At 47.5% G+C, this 24,136-nt stretch overlaps 1 protein-coding gene across 1 annotated transcript in view; it reads right to left on the reverse strand.

The window, feature by feature from the left end:
- GALNT14 (polypeptide N-acetylgalactosaminyltransferase 14) overlaps positions 1 to 24,136 on the reverse strand; it is a 245,509-nt gene that overhangs the window by 42,311 nt on the left and 179,062 nt on the right. Inside the window, exons 3-6 of the mRNA XM_006168527.1 lie at positions 14,960 to 15,058; positions 5,775 to 5,842; positions 3,572 to 3,637; positions 3,309 to 3,430 (exon numbers count right to left, since the gene is read on the reverse strand). Of these exons, the coding sequence (XP_006168589.1) occupies positions 3,309 to 3,430; positions 3,572 to 3,637; positions 5,775 to 5,842; positions 14,960 to 15,058 (355 nt within the window). The remainder of the gene's footprint in view (positions 1 to 3,308; positions 3,431 to 3,571; positions 3,638 to 5,774; positions 5,843 to 14,959; positions 15,059 to 24,136) is intronic.

Below are 24,136 nucleotides of genomic sequence, written 5' to 3' on the forward strand. Positions count from 1 at the left end.
CCCGACCAGCAGGTGAGGAACAAGAGCATTTTCTGAAACGGTTTCTGAGCTAGAGTAGGAGCCACTGGCACGGAAAGGGCTTCACAGGCTCATTAAAGCCGTCCAAGGGAAGCTGACCTCCCTTAATACCTGCTGCAGGGACAAGGTCAACCAAGAATCCCTGCGGGTTAAGCATCAAATTATCATATGACCCAGCAATTCTACTCCCCAGTCTATATACCCCAAAGAATTGGAAATAGACACTCAAACAACAGCTTGTGCAAATGTGTTTACAGCAGCACTATTTGCAATCATAAAACTGTGCAAATTACCCAAATGCCCATCATTGGATGAACGGATAAACAATCTGTGCTATATACACACCACGGAGTATTATTTGGCCATGAAGAGGAACAGTGATAACACGCTACAATGTGGCTGAAGCTCAACAACACACTTGGTTGAAAGAAGCCAGGATTAAAAGGCCACATCTTGTGTGATTTCATTTATACAAAATGTAGATAAATCCAGAGAGACAGAAAGCAGATTAGTGGTTGCCAGAGGCAGGGAGAAGAGGGCCATAAAGAGTGACTACTAATGGGGTTTCCTTTGGGGATGATGGAAATGTTTTAAGATAACATCGTGGTGAGGATTACACCACCCTGTGAATGCACTAAAACATTGAGTTCCCCACTTTCAAATGGCTAAAATGATCCATTTTGTTATATGTATTTTGTAGCACATACATATGCACTTGTACAAAATCAGCCTGCAGGTGGAGGCCACAGGGGTGGAGTCCACTGGGTGATGGCTGAACCCTGAGAGGCCTGGGCACAGTGCTGGGCAGAGAGCTCCTAGGTCAGATCCACACTCTGGCTAATGAGAGCCTGGACCTGTGAACTGCAGCTCTAGGGTTCTTGGTCAGCAACCTGGGAGAGGAAGGGAGTGGTCAGGCAGGGACAGGAGGCTCCAGAAAGGTGAGGTGGAGTAAGGAAGGGGCAGCAGTGCCAGGTGGGTGCTGGACACATGCCCTTCCCCTCTTCCCCAGAGGTGAACTTTACAATAATCAAGTGTATAGGATAATTCTGCCATTCTAGGCAAGGAACAAATTATCTTAGAAACACTGCTCAGAAAATGCTCATGTATAAAAAGAGAAAAAGCAAAATACAAAATTGTATAAATACAGTATGATTACAGCTATGTAAAGAGATGCTTTTGGCAAAGCAGAAAAACAATCCTAAATGTAAAGAAATGTTAACAGTGGGTGTGTTTGCAGGGTAGAGTTTTGGTTGATTAGTTTTCAATCTACTGTTCCATATTGTCCAAAATGTCTACAGTGACCGTGGAACACTGCTGTAATGGAAAATGAGAGGGCCTAGCCTCCTCAGTCCCACTCTCCTCACTGGCCAAAAAGCATTCCATTACACTACATTCCTAGGTTTCAAAGCCACTCTTTTACAGGATCTTAGCTTAAGTAGGGAACACCTGCTCTCTTTAGTATAAAATGCCCTGTAAACGGAGCGCTGTCTCTAACCCTGCCCGCCTACCTACTCCTACGTTCTCTAACCTTGACCCTCCTTGTTGAACACCTCATTCCAGTTTCTCTTTAACTCCAGGCATGAACAGTGGCAGGATGATCTAGCTGACCCTTGCTGGGTAGTATCAGCAACTCACAGACAGACTTTTCTGGAGAGGTCCAGGTTCCTGCTGGGAGGTGGATTTTCCCCACGTCAACATCCACAAGGTGCCCCAATGTTTTTCACATGTTTTGCTTCACAAAGAAGTTCCTCGTTGCTGCAATTTCATATTGCTTTTCCCTGAGGTCGCCTATTGCACTCCCCTTCCCTGGAGGTCCTCTGAAAGCAGCACAATGCCAGATGCAAGGAACCGGGGTGAACCTTGCCAAGCAGCACATTTAATCTTGAAGGGTGGATTCCTTTCACGTGACCCACTCCAACTCTTGGGATTCTACCCAAAATTCCAACCTCAGCACCACCTATCATTTGGCTTCTTACTATAATTTCTAACCACTGAGAACCTAGTCTAGATCAGGTGACGTGACCACAGGAGGTGACTCATGCCCCACCCCACCCCCAGTTTGTAATCTGTTAAGGAAGACAGAGAACTAAACCCAAAAGGGACAATGGTGGGCAAGTGAGAAATTACTTCCAGGAGGGAGCCCAGCTGGCTGTGCAGTCAGGGAAGGCTTCCTGGAGGAGGAGAGATGTAGGTAAAGCTTGAAGAGTCAGCGGGTTTGTGGAAAGGAGGGAAAGGACATCCAGGGGCAGGAGGGACTTAGAGTAAAAGATGGAGTCATGGGATATAGGGCATTTAGGAAGAAGGAGCAGCCTGGCTTTTTGTTGCTGCAGAGATGGGCTTAGAGGAAGGGGGCATCTGGAAGGGACTTTGGGGCTAAGTGAAACCCTTCAAATGAGAGATCTGTTTATGATGGAACAGCTCTCACTCTAGACCTCAGGTGGATTATTTCACAAGGAGGAGATGAGAAGGGAACTTTTCTAACCAACACTGAGTGGATGAACCCTCAGGGACAATGGTCACTGATGGGCTTTAATCTCTAGGCCCACATGTGAGAACACTGTAAACCCACCGAGGTTCTGTCACTGAGTGAACAGCATTGGTGGGGTAGGTTAGTTCTCTTCTGAGCAGTTTAATGGCTCAGTCCATTCATCCTCTTAACACTGTCATTATACAGGTGTGAGATGAGTAACTACCAAGAACAGCATGTAGGAAATACCCACAGCACAGGGAAGACGCAGTTAGGGCAACATCCAGGTACTGGTGCTGGTTGTTAGATCGAGTTAGACACTTGTTCTGAGACTGTTTCCTCATCCGTGAAATGGGCATGTTCTAAATACCTGGTTTCCTCCTTCATAGAGGAGCTGCACAAGCCAGTAATTCAGGGAGAGTAATGAACAGTAGAAACGCTAGTCACTGATACTGTCACGTGCAACATGCTATGCATGCATAAGGGCTCCCTTTCTGGAACTTTCTATCATCTGGTAGAAATAGCTCTGGGCAGTTTTCTCTTGCCCAGGAAGATGCACATGTCAGGTACCAGCTGCTGCAGCCCCAGCTGCAGGCCTCTGTGGGATGACAGTGTGATCCCACAAACATGCCCCATCCCGTCTCACCACTGACTGCAGTGTAACCTCAGCAGACTACTCTGCCTTAGTTCCTTTATTTACAAAGTACAGACAGAAGCTTTTCCCACCCACCTCACAGAGAACTTGGGAGGCCCATGTGAAGTAATGACCTTGAGAGGGCCAGGGGTTGCACTAAATCCAGCTCTGCTCCCAGGTCTTGCTCACCTCTTTCACCCTGTGCAACAAGGGCTGGAGCCAGTCCCTGTTCACCTCGCAGTGGCTGTCCAGGAAAGTCAGAGTGGTGCCCTGGGCCACATCAGCACCCCGGATCCGGGACCTGACCAGACCTGCAGTTGGGGACAAATGACCAGGTTGGTGCCACTATACTCCACTGTGCAGCAAGATTACCCAGAATTCCCCTTGGGTATTCAAGCACACAACCAACCCCCACACTTGCATCCCAGGCTCTGCCAGCAGCACAGACCTACCTTGGCGTTCATTATTGCGCAAGCATTTCACCTTGGGCAGCTTGATGAGCTGTCTGCAGTCATCCGCTGCAAAGACAGAAGGTTATAACGAGTGAGCACCCTGGGGCAGGCTAGTGGGAGGCAAGTGCGCACTGCAGGCAAACCTGAAGGAGAGGTGAGGCAGCTTGCCCAGGCTTTCATGCCCAGATGCAGAGCTCAGGCCTGACTCTGGGGCATTTCTGGACTATGGACAGGGCTGACGATCGCTGCTGTCACACAGCGGGGCCCAGACAGGACAAAGTGCCTCAGGTGGGCCTCTTTAGAACAGATCAGTACACCATGGCACCCGTGCATTTGGAGCAGATCCGTACACCGCAGTACCTGTGTATTTGGTTAAAAACATGCCAGATAAGAAATCTTGGCCTGGTCCCTTGGGCACTTGCCCTTTACTATAGACCATTAAGAGCATGAGAGCAAACTCTGTTCACTTTAGAGGGTCTGGAAAAACTTCTTAGAAGCCAAAAATGAATGAGATGGATTTGGGGCTTTCCTTCTTGATCATGGAGACCCTCTTGTGACGTGTACCTTCCATTACACAGAGCAGGTTCGACTCCCCATCATGCAGAAAATGTTCAGGGTAGGCAAGTCTCTTCATCGTGGCACTTGCCCTAGAGGGCCCTGGCTTGCCTATTGTCCCATCCCTCTTTAGTCACAGTTCCTTGGCTCCAACTCTGTATGTTGGCCCCACTGTTTTGGATTTTCTTCATTAGTTTGTTAAACTTGATGTCTCTGCTTAGTTCTGGGCTCTATAGAGTACCTAAAGAGAAAACTTACACAAGTTTTCCCTGGGAGAGGTACTACTCTAAGCACTTTGAATGTGTTAACACATTAAATCCTTATATAAATCATACATACTCTTATTAGCATCTCCAGCTCATAGACAAACTGCACACATGGGGTTAATAACATACCCAAGGCACATAACTAGTGAGTAAGTTATAGATTTAGGATTTGAATCCTGGCAATCTGGTTCTAGAGTCTACACTCTAACCACTAAGTTAGTCTGCTTCTAAGTGGATCCAGTAGTGTTCCCTTCTCCTGTATGTGGCAGGCTACCCCCCACATCAGGGCCAATATCTCCCCATTTCCAAGCTCTTCCTCATATGCAAGGGACAGCAGATGAGCCAGGCCTTGTGCACGACCACTTCTGCCATTACTCCTGGAATTTCAAGGCTGCCAGCAGATGTGGGCTTCTAGCCTTCGTAGCAGACCCCAGCTGGACATGAATCCCTGGGTCCAGCTCCCAGGAGCAGTGCTGGTGGAGATGATCCCATTCCGGGAACTTGGAGCTGTCCCAGTGGCACCTTGCTCCCCCTGTCACCCTGAAGAGATGGTTCTGCCTGATATTGCACCCAGGCTGCTGGGATGAAGGCTCTCGAAGGAGGTGTTAGCACTACAAATATCTGAATTCTGAAGATGTTTCTACAATTATTGTATGGATCTTTTAAATTTAGTGCACAGATGTCTGGAAATATTCACACTTTGTGGGGGAGGGTAGACAGTGGATATAGAGTGTGAATTTGGGTAGGACCCAGGGTCTTTGAGAGGAATACCTGGGGGACATGAAGTTAGAAACAGTGATGAGCAGTGTGGTGTAAGGCGGAAAGGCAGCTGCTCACTGCACCCCACCCAGGCCTCCTGGAGGAATGTGAGGGAGCAGGCAAACTGGCCTCAGCTCAGGCTGGCAGATCAATGCAGCGTAAGAACTGGGAATCTCCTGTGATGGGCACCGCTTCTGGGCTTTGGGTCCCTGTACTGATCCTTCAAAGGTTCAGTATCTCTTCCTCTGTCCAGAAATGTAGGCTAAGGGGCAATACATACGTATGCAAGACATCTGTACTTGCATACATCCACACATACTTGCATGCACACATGCACACACCCTCCCACAGATGCACACACACATTGACACACCAACTCAATAATCTATTACATTTAACTGTTAGGTCCTCAAAGACTCACAGCAGAAAACCTAAGAAATTGTTTCTTGAATGTGAAGTTTTTCTCCTTCTTGAGCCCAGCCATGGACACCCAAAGTCTTCCACAGCTATCACAAACCTAGGATTTCCTCTCTGCAGATAATCAGTGGACTCACCTCTGCCTGTTACACAGGAGCTGGGAACAGACATTTGTAATAGAGCAATGGTGGAATGACATTACTTACGGTCATTGCTGAAGTCATCCACTAATATGATTTCCTGGATCAGATGCATAGGGGTGCGGTTTAATACACTGCAGAAGAAAAGAGGAACAATCATTATGACTTCTAGTGGCGATATAAAGATATACGAAACCTGAGCTATAAATAGACATCATTGCATTTGAGGAATGCAACTCAAATCACCAAAGGGCTTGTCCAATGATGTTGCTCATCTGTGAGCCAGTGGGGATATAATTCTGCCTTCTCTATTTTAGTACATACTACCACTACCTAGCTAGCCATTCGGACAGAAGCCCAGTGGTCACTTTCAATAGTCTGCCCTCTCCCTGACAATCTACATCAGATCAGAGAACAAAACTAGCTGACTCTATCTGAAAATATTTCTTAGACCATTTGCTCATTTTTTAAAAAATGTTTTTGCTATAGGATGTGGGTACTAGCTGGAGAGACAGAGAGACAGAAAATGAGAAATCATCCTCCAGGAGGGATGGCCACACTGCCATCCCTTGTCCTCCATTGCCTCTCGGGATTTGGGGCACATGTGTGTGCACACACACATGTGCCTGGCATGTTTCAAGCTTCTGGGTCCAGGACCCAAACCATGGTCAAACACGTGGTAGACTAGCACCTTAATCACAATTCCCCTTGCTGGGCCCACTCTTACTCTTTTGCACTGTTCAGCTCCTTTTGCCTGGTTTATTAGAATGGCTGTGATCTGCTCTATTCTCTCCCAGCCTCAGGCCATTTTCCTTGGGGACTCAGAGTGAGCTTCCTGAGGCCCAGACCTGGTTATGTGACTCTCCTTATTACTGCAAATAAGTGAACTGACAAAATCTCCCAGAGCAGCTCTCCACTTCCCACATCCCGAATCCTCTGCATGCTCAGCAAGGCCTTTCACCCTCAGAAGCCAGCCACGTTGCCCACTGCCTCCCTTGCCCGGTGCAGTTAGCAAAAATATCTTGCTCATTCATAGTCGAGAGCCCTTTCTCCTACTGCTGCCAAGCTTGACATGCCCCTACGCCGCCCACAAAGCCCAGTTCACATGTCACGTCCTTTCTAACAGCTTCCCAATCTACTTAGTGAGAATTAATTGCTTCCTCCTCTGGGATCCCTCAGCAGTTCGCATCTGAAACTTCCTTTGGCTTTTATCACTTTCTGACCATGAGGGCTGGTCTTGTTCCTAAACTCTCCAGGGTAGGATCCTTGTCAAATTGCTACCTGTACTGCCAGAGTCCAGCACAGTGCCATGGCCCCTTGCTACTCCCTCCAGGGATATATTTAGTGCAGTCATACTATGGGTTTGGCCCTGGGTATGTAATGATGAATAGAAAAGTGAGCTCTGACCTCCAGAAGTTTGTGGTTTAGCACTACTTCTACATGCTGTGTAATCTTGAACAGTTACTTTACTGCTCTGTGTTGCAAAGTATTCCCATCTATAAAATGAAGATAATATAAATAGTACGATCTAGTTAACAAGGCTATCAAGAAAATTAAAGGAGAAAACGTATTGAAAGCATTTAGGATGATATTTGGCACTAAGTGATGAAGAATTGTAGCAATTACTGCTATTCTGTGTGTCACCAATGACTTTCGGATTGAAGACTCAATTACCCTTCCTGTGCTATGGATCCCTACTTAAGGGACAAGAGTTGGATTTCAGTGTTAACTCTGGGTCTCAGGCCTGACTAAGGTGGCTGGATCCTGCTTTACATGAACACCCCAAATTCCCTGGGTCTTTGCAATCATTCCTGGGCCAGCCCAGCCTCTGTGGGACATCCAGAGCTCCATGTATATTGGGAAAGGGGACTCACACAGGTGCTGGCAGAAGAAACGTGTGCACCTTCCTTTCAGAAGGTCCATTCTGAGCCCTGTTAGGTGCAGCGCCCTCCCTAGGCAGAATGCAGAATGCAGATCTGGAAGAGAGCTGTGCCTAAAGTGACCTTTATTTACGAAGCTGTAATTCTCACCATGGTAACTAGTATAAGGGGATGAGAGAGGGACCTCCAACACAAAGCCCCCGAGTCTGCCGTCACTGTCTGTTGGGAGCTTGGGGACAGAATGGGAAGAAAGTAGTGAGAAGAAACTGTTCCCCGTGATCCTCCTAAAGAAAACACAAGCAAACCCAGCAACCCCGCAACCAGCACTATAATCAGGAAAGGAGGGGGAAAAGAAGCAGGAGAGAAGAAAACCTGCTGAAAGAATAACCTCTAATGAGGTTTGATTACGGCTGTAGCTTCTGCATTCGATTCCCCCAAATCCCTGCCGGCTCTTTGAAATTCAAGAGTTCTCTTCTGTGCACATCAAAAGGTAAATCGTGTGCAGTTTCTGTGCTGGTTGAACTGAGAGATGATTAGCGAATAAAAAATGTCCAGGGTTTAAAACAGAAAAAAACCAGAATAGTCAGCAGTAAGGGCTAATTAGACCATTTCCTGGTAACACCTGGCTTGTTTTTGCTTCTCTAATCAGAGCAATTGGAATGATGATGGGGTCTCTGTAAAAGTGGTTTGGGGCTGCAAGGGCTTGAGATGGGCATATGCTCAGGACACCTGGTACGGCTAGAGAAAAAGAGTCAAGTCCAAGGAGAGGTCCTGGCCTGGCTCGGCTGGTCTTCAGGGCCCTCCTTTCTGTACCACCTTCATTCCCACCACTCAAGCCCTACTTGCTCTGGTATCCCTCCCAGGCTATTAAGGGTACTTCTCACCAACCCTCTATAGTGAAGTATATCCTCCCTTTCATGCAGGACCCAGTGTAGGATATGTTTTTCTTTACTTTTCCTACAACCCAACTGCCACGTGCCTTTTCTTACACAGCCTCACTGACATATACGGGTCACACTCTGCCTGAGATTATTCTAGAACTGGGTCTTCTAAATGCACCTTACCTCTCTGCCAGAGGGTGACTGCACAGGCAGCATCTATGCTCCCTGCTTCCTGCCTGCTGTGCCCTACCGGTGGGGCCCACACAGAGGTGGGCTCTACCACCTACTAGCTGTGCAATCCTGAGCTAGATGCCAGTCGGCTTCCAGCTTTCATTGCCTCCTGTAATTACATTTTCCTTGTAAAAGCAGGCGATATTAATACTTGACCTACTTCACAGCTTTTGTGCGTATGAAATGAGGAAATGTATTTGAAATTGCTTTGTGAACTCCACGGTGCTCTATGCAGGCAGGTTTTATCAAACACTTGATAAATATGAGTTGAACGAAGACCTGAGGCTGGCTGCCAGTTGAGTTTAGTCATTCTGGAGTGAGACTGACCTGGGATTAAGTGGTGTGTCTGTGTATCTGCCATCCACTAGCTGGGAGGGCATCAGTAAGTACAATTTCCTCAGTTGCTTGAGGTGAGCTTTATTAGCACCGTGCTTGGCACGTAGCAGCTGCTGTCTGAATGTGGGCACTAGTAATAGCCATACTGAAATTAATGACAGCGACAGGCACGGCTTACAGTTGTGCTTCTCAAAGTGCAAATCCCTGAGCCAGCAATATCAATATCACCTGGGTGTTTGTTATAAATGCACATTCCTGGGCCAGCAGGTGGCATAGTGGTTAAGGGGCTGGATGCCCACATGGCTGACCATGGTCTGAGTCCCAGACCTGGCACCTTAAAATTCATGCTGGGTACATGTGTGTGCATGCCCCAAATCCCAAGAGGAGAATGGAGGAGAAGGGATTGAGGTGTGGCTAACCCCTTTCTGCTTTCTGTCTTTCTTTCTCTGTCTCTCTGGTGAGTACATGTGCCATATAGCAAGTCTCTTAAAATAAGAAAGAAAGAAATGCACACATTCCTAGGCCCCACTACTGCAGGCTGACCGATTTAGAATTTCTGGGGGGAAAGACCTAAGAATGTATATATATAATATATAGCTATATAACCTTAAATATAACTATAACTACACACACACACATACATATATATATATATATATATATATCCTGACTGCTCCACTACAGAGCCATCCCAGAAATCATGTTGTAACAAGCCTGCATTAGAACAGCGCTATACATTGGGGTTGGAGGCTCGTAGTGACACTCGTCTCCTGAACAGGCACGCTGTAACTGGCCAAAACGGTGCCTAAATAAGAAAAACCTAGTGCTAACTGCTGTTTTATAAGTTTGCTTGCAGGATGCATACCCTGAGAAGAGTGAATGACCTGAAGTTGACTCCCAGTGCAGGGAGGTAGGGAGAAGGTTGGCTGTGCAACAGTGACCAATTAGAACAGTTTCCGTTTCCATCTTCCATTTGCTTAAATGAGGATGCTTAGAAAGCTTAATGGACTGCTGCCAGAATTAACCAATCAGAACTGCACAAGTTTTGATCCTTCATTTGTATAAATGAACCTAATTGACAACACAGACCTAATTGAAGACTTGAATGGGTATTATTTCTCCATAAAAGCTCAACTCCAAATCCACTCAGGAAGACAGTTTTTTGAGCAGTTTAATTCCCTGTCTCCTGATTGACATCATCCATAACACAGCTTCCTACCACAACAAACTCCATGGTCAGAGATTGGCTTTTCTGGCAGCAAGCAACTGATTTTTGGTCCATAGCCAGGTTGGTTTGGTAATGGCACTGCTCCTTTACCCAATTGAACTTATTTAGTTTTCTCCAAAGTAATGTCAGGTAGTGATTAGTAGTCGTCCCTATTTTGCAGAAATGAAAACTGAGGCAGAAAGGTTAAGTAGCTTGCTCAGGGTTACAAAACTGTTAGGAGCAGAGGCAGAAAAATCCAGTCCCAGAGTCCACATTTTTAACCATTTGACTCATAAGCTGCTCCCTGAGATCATGGATATTGCAAAAAGGCAACAGTGAGAAGACAGATATAATGATCAGTTGTGTATACTCCAGAGCTCCCACAGGAGGGCTAAAGCTGCAGGAAGCTCCAAGGAGACAATCCAGGTCTCACATACAGACGACTCCCTGTAGCACCCGTAAAGATGAGCCATTCCTCAGAGTTGGTTTTCTCTCCCCTTAAATGAGAAAGGTCCCCAATATATCAAGGCTGTGATTCTCTCTGCCCCTATTACCCACCCCATCAGGCCTGCCTCTGAATAACCCCACATACATCTTCTCAGCCCCTACTCCCCAGCTAACTCAAGAACTCAGGGGACCAGAGGCCTGGGCAGGGTGGATAGAGAGGAATGGGTGGGCAGAAGGGCACAGACCCAGCCAAGTGCTGGGCAGGCATGGTAGGGATGGAGAAGAGGGCATATTCAGTTCCCCCTAAGAACCATAAGTTAGCACCTGGCAGCAAAGCTGTCCAGAATTCTAGAAAGTTATAGATGAAAGAAGATCTTTTCATTGATGACAGAGCAAGATAGGAAGTACTCTATTCTGTTTCCTCCCGGTAGCTAGAGATTCATTTGTGCAACAGGACAGGGATTGAGAGGGAGGTACACAATCTTAAGGCATGGAAGTTTCTAGAAGACATCTTCCTTATCCCCACTTATGAAACTCATTTACACCCTGCTTACTGATGATAAGTGCCTGTCTGTTAACACCTGGTTTTCAGGCTTTCATTCTACTACTTGTGTACTTCACTCTTGGGTCTAAGCTGGAGGTCAGCTGTTTTTGGGAGAAAGGAAACAAACCATGGGCTCTTGGTACATAGTCTTGTACTTTGTGGTTGTCTTCTGAAAAGCCTGGTGTTGATAGGCCTCCCAGAGTACAGAAGGCCAGACCTAGCGGGCAGCCTTCCATTAGGCCAGTGGACTCAGGAGCTTGGGCTGCACCTCCAGGGAAGTCGGGCAGCTCTGCTTCCTGGCCCCGTGGCTCTGGGTCTATGTTCACCCATGTACCACCCAGTTCACAGGCTCAGGTACAGGCTCAAATGTAAGTGAGAGATGGGATGTGTTCTGTAGACTATAAAGCTTAGGATGCATTCAACATATGAAGTATCACTATTGCTATTAGAAAGAGATGGAGGGGCAGCAGGAAGAGAAGAAATAGGACTTAGAGATAACTGGGATATGTCTGAAAGCAGGCGAGGTGCCCCCATAACATAGCAAAGGGCTAGGGAGGTAATGGGGTCTGGGAAGCTCCCATATTACAATGAGCCCAAAATGTTGGAGACATTCCCAAGAGGAATATCCATAGCAGCAAACATCAACTTGAAACATTATATATGTATGTGTATATATATATATATGTGTGTGTGTGTGTGTGTGTGTGTGTATATATATATGTGTGTGTGTGTGTGTGTATATATATATGTGTGTGTGTGTGTGTGTGTATATATATATATATATATATATATATATATATATATATATATATATATTTGTTTTGCCAGAGAGCACATACACTACACACACATTCATTTTGCCAGAGAGCACATGCACTCACTGGAGAGAAGGAAAATTAGAAAGCACCCTCCCATGGGGAATGGTTACAGCACAATCCCTTCTCCTTCATTTCTCCCTCCTGTAAGGATTTTGGACATGGGGCATGCATAGGTGCCTGCTGTATGTTTCAAGCTGTCAGGTCCAGGACTCAAACCATGCAGTCGGCCACGTGGGGGTCCAGTCACTTTAACCACCAGCTGACCCCATGAGAGGTATTTTTTATTATCATTTTACATATCTGCCCAAAGTCACAGAGCTAGGAAGCGGTAGTGTAGGGACTTAATCCCAGGCCTCCAGACTCCAAGTGTAGTGCCCTGGTAAGTACCCCAGGTGGGGTGCTTTCCTTTGAAAGCTCACAGCCATGCAGACAGAGAGGGCTAAAACTGATGAAGCACGTACTCTGTGCCAGGCACAGAGTCCATTAGCTACATGAACCCATAGCACCCTTGTGTGGTCGGTGTGATGGGTATTCCCATTTCCTTAATTGGGAAATGAGCCATAGGGAGGTTAAATAAGAGATGAATAAGCGATAGTCCTTGCCCTGGAGGAGCCCACTGAAGATTCCACGTGGAAACTGCACTAGGTGCTAGAGTGGTGATGTGCAGAGAAGGCCCAGAGGAGGCCCCTGCAGGCATGTGTGTGAGGGTTGGGGAGAGGCGTGCACATAAATGCACACTGAATGGGTACAGATCCCTGGAGTAAAGACCTCCTTGAAAGAAGCAGCAGAACCATCTCGGAAAGTGAGGGGCTCTTTAGATGCTAAGAGAGTCATCATGGAAGCATCTGGCAGACATGCCCAGACCCTGTGTAGCAGCCACCTCAGGCAGGCAAGGCAGGGGCTGCCATTTGTTTGCTCTATAAACCTGCCCTGGTGCCAAGCAGGTCATGACAGTGACCGGGGTCTGAGTCACTTCTGTTCATGTGTGTCTGCTTGGCCCAAAAGGCCCAGAAACTGTTCTCTCTCAGCAGGGGAAACCCAGGTACATCAGACCACCTGTATCCTTGTTCACCTCATACATACCCTAAGCAATTTACAAATCAGCAAGGAGCTTTATTAATCTACTGTGAGACTCATTGTGACACCTGAGTGACTTGGCACATTTTCTTGTCAAGAGCTGTGGCTTTGTTGAGAAATCAGATTTGAATCAGGTGGTAATCAGGTGGTTTATGGGGTAAATGCTAAAGCCGGGACAGGTCACATGGCAGGTGGGAGGAGCCAGCCGTCAGTTGCCAAGGACATCTGGACACAGGTAGAGCTGACCGCTTGGACAGGTGGGAGGACTAGGCTGAAAATTGCATGTCTGGACAGGTCCCTTCCTGTGTTTCTAAGGCACGTGCTGACCCTGAACAGTGGACATTCATCATCCATGACAGGTAGAGCTGAAAATTTGGTGCCTTCCCCATGGCGAGCCTTCTGCAGCACTTACCTCCCTCCCCTGGACCTCCCGACTGCCATAGCTGTGCAGATGTGGGCAGGAGAGAGGACTAGTGAGGCTCATTGGGTGGAAATGACAAGGGATAGTGCTGTGCTCTGTGCACTCTCTTTGGTCTATATTTTACCTTGTTTCTTCTCTGTGGCATCAGGTGACCATCTGATGTGCTGCCTAGCAGATGGAGACAGGTTGTAAAGGTCTTGTGTCACAGGAGCACAAAGGTACTGTCGACACTTTACGGCAGGGCCAGGCACTGGCTCTGCTGGAGGAGGTGGCTGGGAGCATCTCCCCAGCGGTGCTGGACATCATCACTGAGACCAGACCAGCCTGGCCCTATGCAGGCTGCTGAGAAGCACTGTGAAGTCAGAGTGCAAGGGCAAGAATCCTGCTTCACCATTAGTAACTACTCCACTTCAGGCTTTGACTCCATACCTCCAAGTCTCAGCTTCCTCAGCTGTACAGCAGGCATGGCAAAAGCCTCCCCACCTCCCCAGCTGAGCACATGAGCTGCAGCACATCTGCACAGGAGCAGCACACACAGACTGGTGGCTGCCCCTTCTGCCATGGAAGATGTAGTTGCTGCTAGAGACCTGAGGGAGGAGGGCAGGGCAATGACCTCAAGAGCAGAGGGTGGGTATAGGGAGAAAAATAAATAACTGCAGTGTGGGGGAAGGGGTGCTGCTAAAAGAGTAGGTCTTTGTGAACCTGGGGGAGGAATTCTCAGGGAAGAATGCTAGCTGTGGATCCATGTTCTGAGGGGGTTTCTGCTGGGGAGCTGGTGCATATCAAAAATCCATGCAGATCACAGGCCATGCATGGCCAGACATCCCCATCTGAGCAAGAACATGACCCAGCCTCAGCTCTAAGGCTGGACAGAGAGGCTGAGGGAGAACCATGGGGCTGGAGCTTCAGGTGCTAGCCCAGAAAGCAAACAGATTTCCTTGGCTGTTCTGATTTACATCGTTTTCATGGAGGGTGGGTACAGGCTATGGAGAGACAGGCACCGGGATGCTTTAGGGGTCAGGTATATGCTCAACTTTGCAGGGCATCAGTCCTGTGGTCAATTGGGAACATTAGAACCCCAGCTCCAGAGACAGTACAGCATAGACATGAAGCACATGGGTTCTGAGTCCAGTTCCTCTATTAGCTTTCTTTAAATTTGTTCACGTTGCCTAACCCCACTGGGTATCTATCTTTCTCCCTATAAAATGGAGCAATGGTCTCCCTCATAGGCATGTGAGGAGTGACAGAGTGGCTGGATGTGATGCATAGAACAGTACCTGGCATGTAATTAGGAGTGTCAAATAGTCCCATCCCTGGGTCAGGCGCCCAGTGAGCAGTCACACTGTCACTGAGGGCTGGCTGTCTTACCATAGGGCGGGCACCACCATGTCCAGGGCTGGCTGTCTTACCTGCGGATGGTTCTGAGCAGGGCAGAGCGAGCCTCGTTGTGGAAGGTGATGATGATGCTGGTGGGTGGGAGGTCTGTGCAATATACCAGCAGGGTGCATCTGGGGAACGAAAGGCAAAGGCGAGTAAGACCTCTGGGGGCAAAGCAGATTTGCAGGGCTGGGACCACATTGGGAAGGTCACCAGTATGGAGAGATGCTTGGTGTTTAGGAGGCTTGCAGCGGTGTTATTGGGTAAGAACTCAGGCCCTCCCAGGAATGTAGGCTTGAAGCAAAATAAAGTTGATATACAGAAAATAAACACGCTATTTCTTTTCTTTTTTCTTTCTTTTTTTTCTTTTCTTTCTTTTTCTTTTTTTTTTTCTTCTTTTTTTTTAGAGGTTTTTGCTGCAGGGCTAGTGCACTGGCCAGAAAGACAGAGAGAGACAGAGAGACAGAAAGCTAGAAATCATCCCCAAGGGGTATGGCCACGCAATCCCTTTTCTATTCTCCTCTTGGAATCTTGGACACGTACGCACATGTGCCTGGTGTGACTTTAAGTCACTGGGTCTGGGACTCAAACCGCAGTCGACTACATGGGAGTCCAGCGACATAGCCATTATGCCAACTGCTGGTCCCTAAACATGCTATTTCTTGCATGCCTGAATTAGAGCCCAGTAGTTTGTTACAGTTGCTTAAATCCAACCCTAGTCTGTAACCTATCAGTTTCTCTACCCATACCATGGGCCAGGGTACAAATCCCTGCTGGCAGAGGCCTCACCAGGATATGGGCCAACAGCATCAGCCCAACACACCATGCTGACCCTGACCCCTGCCACCCACTCCTAAATCTGGCATGTTTAAAGAAAAAGCCCTAAACTCCTGGTATAAGCAATAAAATCCCATCTTGAAAAAGCATTTGCTTCCCTGTGTCCAGGATTATTTTGTATGGCAATTACATCTGGGGTAATTTCAATTTAATACCTCACTGCAAGTGAAAATTGTAGCCCGCAGCCCCCAAATTACTATAATAATGGAAATAAACACGCCAAGTGAGGCTGGTGCCACCAGAGGCTATCACTGGGTAAATGCTTCCTCCTGTTTCTCGCTATTTTGGGGGTTGTCCAATTATGGGTAGGGTGGGAGGCTTAAAAGAGGAAGTAAATAACAGACGTTGGATGAGTCAAACATTTGCTTTCACTCTCTTCTTTTTCCTAGTTCTAGGACTTTGAGTTTAGGGTCCAGGAACCTAGAGAGGGACTTACAGGGGATTCTGAGACCTCTGAAATTGTTCACAAACTCTGTGTCCAAATATGAATTTTATTTTTCTTTCTGGGAAAATGTTTCTTAGTTTTCACTAGACTGTCAAATAAGTCTGTGGCCTAAATCACTTAAGACCCTCAGTCCTAGGTCAATAGGCCCGATGTCCTTGTGGCCTTCCTGAAAGCCCAAATGGTTTTATCCATAGAGGCAAACACTGGGACTTGGCTCCGGTTGATGCACAGAAAGCCTGTTCCATCTCGGACTTGAGGCCTCCAAAAGGCTAGGTTTGTGTTGTGCATGAGGAGCAGAGAGTTGGAAAAGGAAGGCCCCAAGGGAAGAAATGGTGGAAAAGGGAAGTCATGACCTCCAAGCCTTCTGGTCTCTTCCTCACAGAGATGGCTCACCACATCCTTGCAGCTCCACCTCCTGGATCTACCTATCCTCTCTTATCCCCACAGCCCCAACTCAGGTAGTCTGCACTCTTGTTGGGACAACTGCAGCAATCTTCTGCCCCTGCCAGTCTCATTCAGCCCACCATACAGCCCAGCCAGGCCTTCCTCTGGCCTGAGGCCCTCCAGCGGTTGCTGATGTATCAAGTACAAACTCACTATTACAGCTTTCAATGCCTTTCACAATCATAGTCTCATTTGCTGACTCACCACCATTGTTCATGTTGTTACTTCTAAGTGGAGCAATATCCTTCTTCCTTTCTCTACTAGAGAACCTCCTAGTTATCCTCCAAGACCCAGAGCAAAATGTTCCCTGCCATACACCCCCATTTAGGTAATGACCTGTCCTTTGTGTTCCCATAATTCTATATATCTCTTATCTGGCTTCACATATCTCACATCGCTTTCTAGCACTTCTTATGATGAAGCTGTCTTCTCCACTTGACTGTGAGTTTGCCAGAGTTGCTTTAGCATGTGAATTTGCTAGAGTTGCTCTTGCAAAATATCCACTGTTCTGTCCATCTCTAGTCCTACAACAGGATCTAAGTATACCAATTGCCCATTATGGAGAAAGGGAGAGAGAAAGTGAGGATACTGATTCCTAGGTCAGCTGAGACAGCCTTTTATGGCTTAAAAAGTGACATAGCCTATCTCCCTTACGGCTACCAGTGATTCTTACCTACTGGTCCTCATGCCCTTGTGTAATTCCTTCTCTCATTGAGTATGGCAGTTCATATACCAATAGAATATGGTGAAAGTGACAGCGTGGGCCTTCAAAGATTAAATCATAAAAGCACTCAGACTGGGGACCAGTCTGGTTACATAATGGTTACATCACTAGATTCCCATGTAGTTGACCATTGGTTCAAGTCCCAGACCTGGCAACTTAAAACTCACATCGGGTATGTGTGCATGTGTGGCCATCCTCCTGGGGTGTGATTTCTCATTTTCTGTCTCTCTGGCAAGCGCATGTACCCTATAGCAAAAATCTCTCTTAAAAAAAAAAAAGACTATTGTCAGAGCCAGCTGTGATGGTGCAGTGGTAATGCAACATTCAGTGATGCTGGACCCACATGGGAAGGTTCCAGGTTCATGTCCTGAGGATTCCCTACGCATGCCAGACATAAGTCTATGATTCAACTTGTCAGTCACATGAATGAGCCACCTTGCAACTACAGATGACTTCTGACTGCAGCCTAATAAGAGATTCTAAACCATAATCACCCAGCCAAGATGCTCTAAATTCCTGACCCACAGACATTATGAAGATACTCAATGATCCTTGTTGTTTTAAGCCACTAAGTCCAATCATTTCTTGTGCGTTAGATCACTATTATAAAAAAGGAAGGAGGATGTCTTGAAATGACCCCAGTGAGAAGAGGTTGTGGACTTGCCTATCTGTGGACACAGGCCTGACCCTGCATTAGGAGCAGCGGGAAGGGAGGAGGGCAGGCAGTTGGTCAAGGTGGGATTGGAGAGTCCTTGGTTGAGAAGTTAAAAGGTCTGTGAGATAATAGAGGGTCTTGGAGTGACCCAGGCGGGGGCTGGTCTATGAGTATAGTGTGTTCCAAAAGGAATGAGATAGGTACAGTGAGAAGGAAGGGCACTCATTTGTCTACATTTTTAAAAGCTTATTTATTTATTTCTTCCATAATTGAGAGAGAGGAAAGAGAATGAGAGAGCTCTGAAAGGGTTTTCATGCCATGATCCATCCCCAGACTCAGCTGGCCCAGATCACAGACACACACATGTTCAGCTGATGTGCATAGGGAGGTCACTGGACACAGACTCAGGACCTTTCCTATGTGAGACCAGTTGCGTTACCACTGTGCCACACTTTCCCCTGATCTGCTCTCTAAAAGAAGATAACATATCAAAGAGCTTCACAGAGCCTCCTGGTCTCCATCAGAGATAGGGAGTAAAAAGGGAGCTTAAGCAGAGAGATTCAGAGGCCACTACCTCCAGGATCATGATGTATCCAGTTGCCAGGACCCAAGCTTTGCATGGCTTCTATGGCCCCTGCCAGGGGAGGAAAATGCTCATGGGTCAGACCCTGGGCACTGCCTTGAACTGATTTCTCCTTCCATACACTGGGAGTTACTGGGACCCCAGGCCTCTGCTTTCATGTTATAAATTATTTGGAGGCAAGTTGAGCAGGGAGGGTAGTACTGAGAACTTTTGGGGACATGGGTCACTTCTCCTGTACTGGAGGCACCAGCTGGAGAGGCAGGTGCATAGACACACAGTGACACACAAGCATGACACACGCAGTTAGGTAGAGGCAGACCCTGCCTGGGTGGTGAAGGCTTCACGAGGAGGAGTCCTGGATTGCATGGGGTGAGGGATGGGTGCACAAACAGGGAAGGAGGTACAGCAGTTCATAGAATCCTGGAAGTCCAGACACCACTGTCCTGCTATGGCAGCTGGGACAAATCACCTCCCTCTCCAGGCTGCAGTCTGCTCATCTGTAAAACAGAGGATTGGGCCTAAAGATTTCTCACTAAAGGCTCTCACAGGATGATGTGCATAGGGAGGTCACTGGACACAGACTCAGGACCTTTCCCATGTGAGACCAGTTGTGTTACCACTGTGCCACACTTTCCCCTGATCTGCTCTCTAAAAGAAGATAACATATCAAAGAGCTTCACAGAGCCTCCTGGTCTCCATCAGAGATAGGGAGTAAAAAGGGAGCTTAAGCAGAGAGATTCAGAGGCCACTACCTCCAGGATCATGATGTATCCAGTTGCCAGGACCCAAGCTTTGCATGGCTTCTATGGCCCCTGCCAGGGGAGGAAAATGCTCATGGGTCAGACCCTGGGCACTGCCTTGAACTGATTTCTCCTTCCATACACTGGGAGTTACTGGGACCCCAGGCCTCTGCTTTCATGTTATAAATTATTTGGAGGCAAGTTGAGCAGGGAGGGTAGTACTGAGAACTTTTGGGGACATGGGTCACTTCTCCTGTACTGGAGGCACCAGCTGGAGAGGCAGGTGCATAGACACACAGTGACACACAAGCATGACACACGCAGTTAGGTAGAGGCAGACCCTGCCTGGGTGGTGAAGGCTTCACGAGGAGGAGTCCTGGATTGCATGGGGTGAGGGATGGGTGCACAAACAGGGAAGGAGGTACAGCAGTTCATAGAATCCTGGAAGTCCAGACACCACTGTCCTGCTATGGCAGCTGGGGCAAATCACCTCCCTCTCCCAGCTGCTGTCTGCAAATCACCTCCCTCTCCAGGCTGCTGTCTGCTCATCTGTAAGACAGAGGATTGGGCCTAAAGATTTCTCACTAAAGGCTCTCACAGGATCAGTTGTCAGAAGTTCGGATTGTGGTTGACATTCAATAAGCATAGCTAATTTGAATGGCTGTTGTAAATACCATTTTGCAGCTGAGGCTCCACTGTATCACTGGGCTTCTAGTTTTTGTTTTTTTTTTTTTCTTTTTAAAAATTTACTTTTTTCCAGAGAGACAGAAAAAGAGAGACAGGCACACCAGACAGGGCCTTCATGCCACAATCCTCCCTCAAGCCTTGCAGCCAGCCAGGATCACAGATGTGATCAGGCAGACCCAGCCCACAAGCCCAGAGCACTTCACATGGCCTCCAGCATCAATCAGTAGCATCCCTTTAGTCTAGGCCCCTACAGTTCAGTCCCAACTGTTCTAAGCTTCAGTCTCTTCATTTGAAAAAGGAGATAACAATCCTTTTTTTTTTATTTTTTCAGAAATGTTTTTCTATAGGGCACATGTGCTTGGCAGAGAGACAGAGACAGAGAAATAGAAAGTGAGAAATCAGTGCCCACCCACTCTCCTCGCCCCCCACCCTGCACCTCGGTCCTTTCTCTTCCATTCTCCTCTTGAGGTTTTGGGCACACACACACACATGTCTGTCATGAGTTTTAAGCTGTCAGGTCCAGGACTCAAACCTCAGTAAACTCCGTAGGAGTCCAGTGACGTAACCATTACGCCATCTGCTGGTCCCTGAGATAACAATTCTTAACTATAGGTTCAATCTGTAGATAACTCCACCTATTGATGGAGCTAGATCAGGTGTGGGCTTGGAAAAGGGTCTTTGGTCATTGGTTCTACTTTGTCTCACTAGAAGGATAGGGTCAATTAGCGGTCAGAGGAGGAGAGAATGCAGCATCAACATTCCTGAAGGGACCTGGTTTCTGACGTTGAATTTGTACCTGGATCTGCTGAGAGACATCTGTGTGCCCTTGGGCACACCGTCGACCTTTTCTGAGCCTTTTTACAGTCACCTGTAAAATGTGGATAAATGCCACCCTGCCAGGTTTGTTGTGAAGACTGCAGATAATGCAGGCGAAGCGCCTGGTGTTTAACAGATGCTGAGGGCAGGGTAGCTACAATTGTTATTGACTATGGAGCATCTGGACTAGCCTCCATGCTGTGTTCAGTTCTTCCTGAACAAACTCATTGTTTAGGAAGGGAAAGGATCTTAAAAATGTCCCATTTCAAATCCCCAAACTGGGCAAGACTTGATTACACAGCAGGCATTGGAAGGCACCTGGGTAATTTACTCCTAGGCCTCGGAGCCCCTCCAGCCTCCTAAAGAGAAGCATTGTATGTCCCCACTTAAAATATACTAAATGTCTGCATTCTACGGCAGAAACTGAAAGACTGGAAAGTATAAAGGCATGGAAAGCAACTGTGGGTACTAGAGACAGTGTGGCAGAGGAGTGGGCAGTAGGGGACAAGCGAGAAGGAAGCAGGCAGAATTTAAAAAAATAGAAAGAAAAGAAAGGAAAAGAAAAGCCAAACATTTAACAGACACTCAAAGTGTAAAACCATGAGTTAAGGATGATGTGTATGGTAATATCTGTGGACTAAAAAGCAGTAAATGCAGTGTAGTCATGCTGGGAAGGTTTCATTTTGTATACTGCAAAGATGTACAGTGATGAAATGTAAATAAAACAAGGGGGAAAAAAAGAGTAAAGGGCATAGGGCTCTCTTAGATGCCCTAGAGGGCGGGCAGCAGGATGCTGTCTCACACCTCACAGGACCTCACAGGCCCTTTCTGCTGCCCCTGCTCACAGTTCAGGGAGCCTAGACTGCTGCCTCATTTGACTCTCACAGCAGCCTGTGAAAATCCCACTTCACGGATGAGGTAAACTGAGGCTCATAATCTCACTCAAGGTCTTGGAACCCCTAACCTGGTGCTTGTCTTTTCTGCATCCCAAGAACTCACCCTGGTTCAAGGCACAGGAACCCAAGGTGCTGCTGATGCCACCTGTCCTCCAAGGCCAGCCTGCAGCCCCACTGGGGGACGAGCACTGGAGACTGGCAACAACCAGACCACAAGGCCAGGAAAAATCTTAGAGCTGGACAGTGGGAGTCAGCCCAGACAGTGGGCTTTCCGTGGGAGGGCTCTAAAAGATTAATCAAACAGCGAGGCTATTAGGGGCACTAGGGGAATGGAAAAGGCTGCCAACGCTGAGACCTGGCGCCGGCAGACGGACGAGAAAGCATGTTGGTAACTTATTAAAGATTCAGAGGTTTTACTGGAAAGAAGAGCGAGTGAGCAGGAAAGACTGGTGTGGGGGCGGGGACACCTGACAAGTCTCCAGAGCTAGGAGAAAAGGGGGCTCCATTGTGCAGGAACAGGCTGGGGGCAGGGTGTCTACAGACTGTATTTCCACAGCAGCTCCTGAACAACACATGCTCCGAGTCGCTTTCTGACATGTGGGTTTTTTTTTTCTTTTTTCTTTCTTTCTTTTTTTTTTAAGCGAAGACTCTTGATTTCTCAGAGAAGGCTGAGCTTGAGTTGTTTCCTGCACTGCCAGTCTCTGGAGTGCTCAGTGTCACTTACTGGCCCATGGTGCTCCCAGGGAGGTGTTCTGAAATGCCAGCCCCAGGGCATGGGGGTCGGCCCCTCTCCACACTCAGACACAGCCTCCTGCCCTACTGCCCTCCCCTGCCCCTGCATATGTGACACTTCGGCATGTCAGAAACACGCTCCGTGATAACTTCCAGCGATCACGGCCCTGGAACAATGTGCACATGCCTTTTATTCTATCTCACGAGCTCATTAGACATTGGCAGCAGCCTGTAAAGGAGAGGATGATGATTAGCATTGGCACCCTCAGCTTAGCAGTAAGCAATAGGGCCTCCTGGTGGCTCTGTGACTTGTCTGCTGGGGCTAGAACCCAGGCCCTCTGACTCCCAGACACAAGCCCCTCCTCCTACACATGCTGCCTTCATGGAAGAAAAGATTTGGTCATAAATTGTGAGTGTTCAGGATTTTATTCTCGAACATAAAACCAGAAGGGAATGATGGAGTGGCAGACCCAGTAACTTGGAAGCAGAGAGGAGAGGCTAATTATTATTACTAAAATGCCAATGTTAAGGGAAGCTGCTCTGGCTCCTCCAGAAATGACAATGGCTCTGAGTCTTAAAGGGAGATCTGGTGTCCTAGAAGGGAAACCAAGGACAATCAGAGAATGGGGGAAGGTCATGCAGATACACAGCATGATGTAATGGAAATCCAACAGCCTGGGTTTGATGCACATGGGTTGAAACTTAGCTGCTGAGAGCTTGGCAATGACTTCATTTCTCTAAGCTTTAGTTCCCTGGTTTTATGGTGATGACAATAACCAGTTCATAGAATGTTACGAAACTACTATTTATTGTACTCTTCCTGCCAGGCCTCATAGAATGTTACAAAACTACTATTTATTGTACTCTTCCTGCCAGGCACCACACTGAGCGCCTTGCACACTGAATGCTCACAAACCCTCTGATAGCTACTGTGTTATAAATTCACTAATGAGGAGAGTAAGGCACAGGGAGGTTAAGCAACTCACTCCAGTTAGCAAAGGGGATTCGAACCCAGGGTTCTTGTCATATACCATACTGCTACCATGCCAGGACTGTGCCAGGTGTTAAGGTGGCCTGGTACACTACATGTACCCATGTGTCCACATTTGAGTCACCATCTGAGGCAGCAGTTTCCACTGAGCTCTAGCAACCAACAGTTGCAGTGACCTGCCCAGGAGGGAGGGACAGGCTGCTGTTCCTAGGTGGTAATGGGAAGATGGGGAAACTGCTAGTCGAATGACCACAGGAGCATCCTAACTGGGACTCCCACAAATTCCTCAAATGAAGGTAGGGTGAGTGAAGATGTGACTTCCCCCATAAGGTCCTGAGTAGAATGGTTCATGAACATCTATTCTTAAGCAGAAAGCCAGGGATTATCCTTCCAGCTCTTCTAGTTCCAGTCTACACTGCAGAGATCAGACCAAGGTAGAGAGAATGAGTGGGTTAATCTTCTCCCTATGTCCCATGTTCCTGAACTCCATGCCAGAAAGGCAAAGGAAGACACTAGCATAAGACATGTAGTGGGAGTGGGACTAATTTCCTGGGAGAGAACTCTGTCGCTGAGGGTGTGTCTATCTGTGAATCTTGGCAGATGCATGCCCCTGCCTGGGTGGTGAAGGTTTCATGAGATGAAATCCAAGATTTCATGGG

The sequence above is a fragment of the Tupaia chinensis genome, unplaced genomic scaffold, assembly GCF_000334495.1.
Source record: "Tupaia chinensis unplaced genomic scaffold, TupChi_1.0 Scaffold145860_1, whole genome shotgun sequence".
Classification (NCBI taxonomy): Eukaryota; Metazoa; Chordata; class Mammalia; order Scandentia; family Tupaiidae; genus Tupaia; species Tupaia belangeri.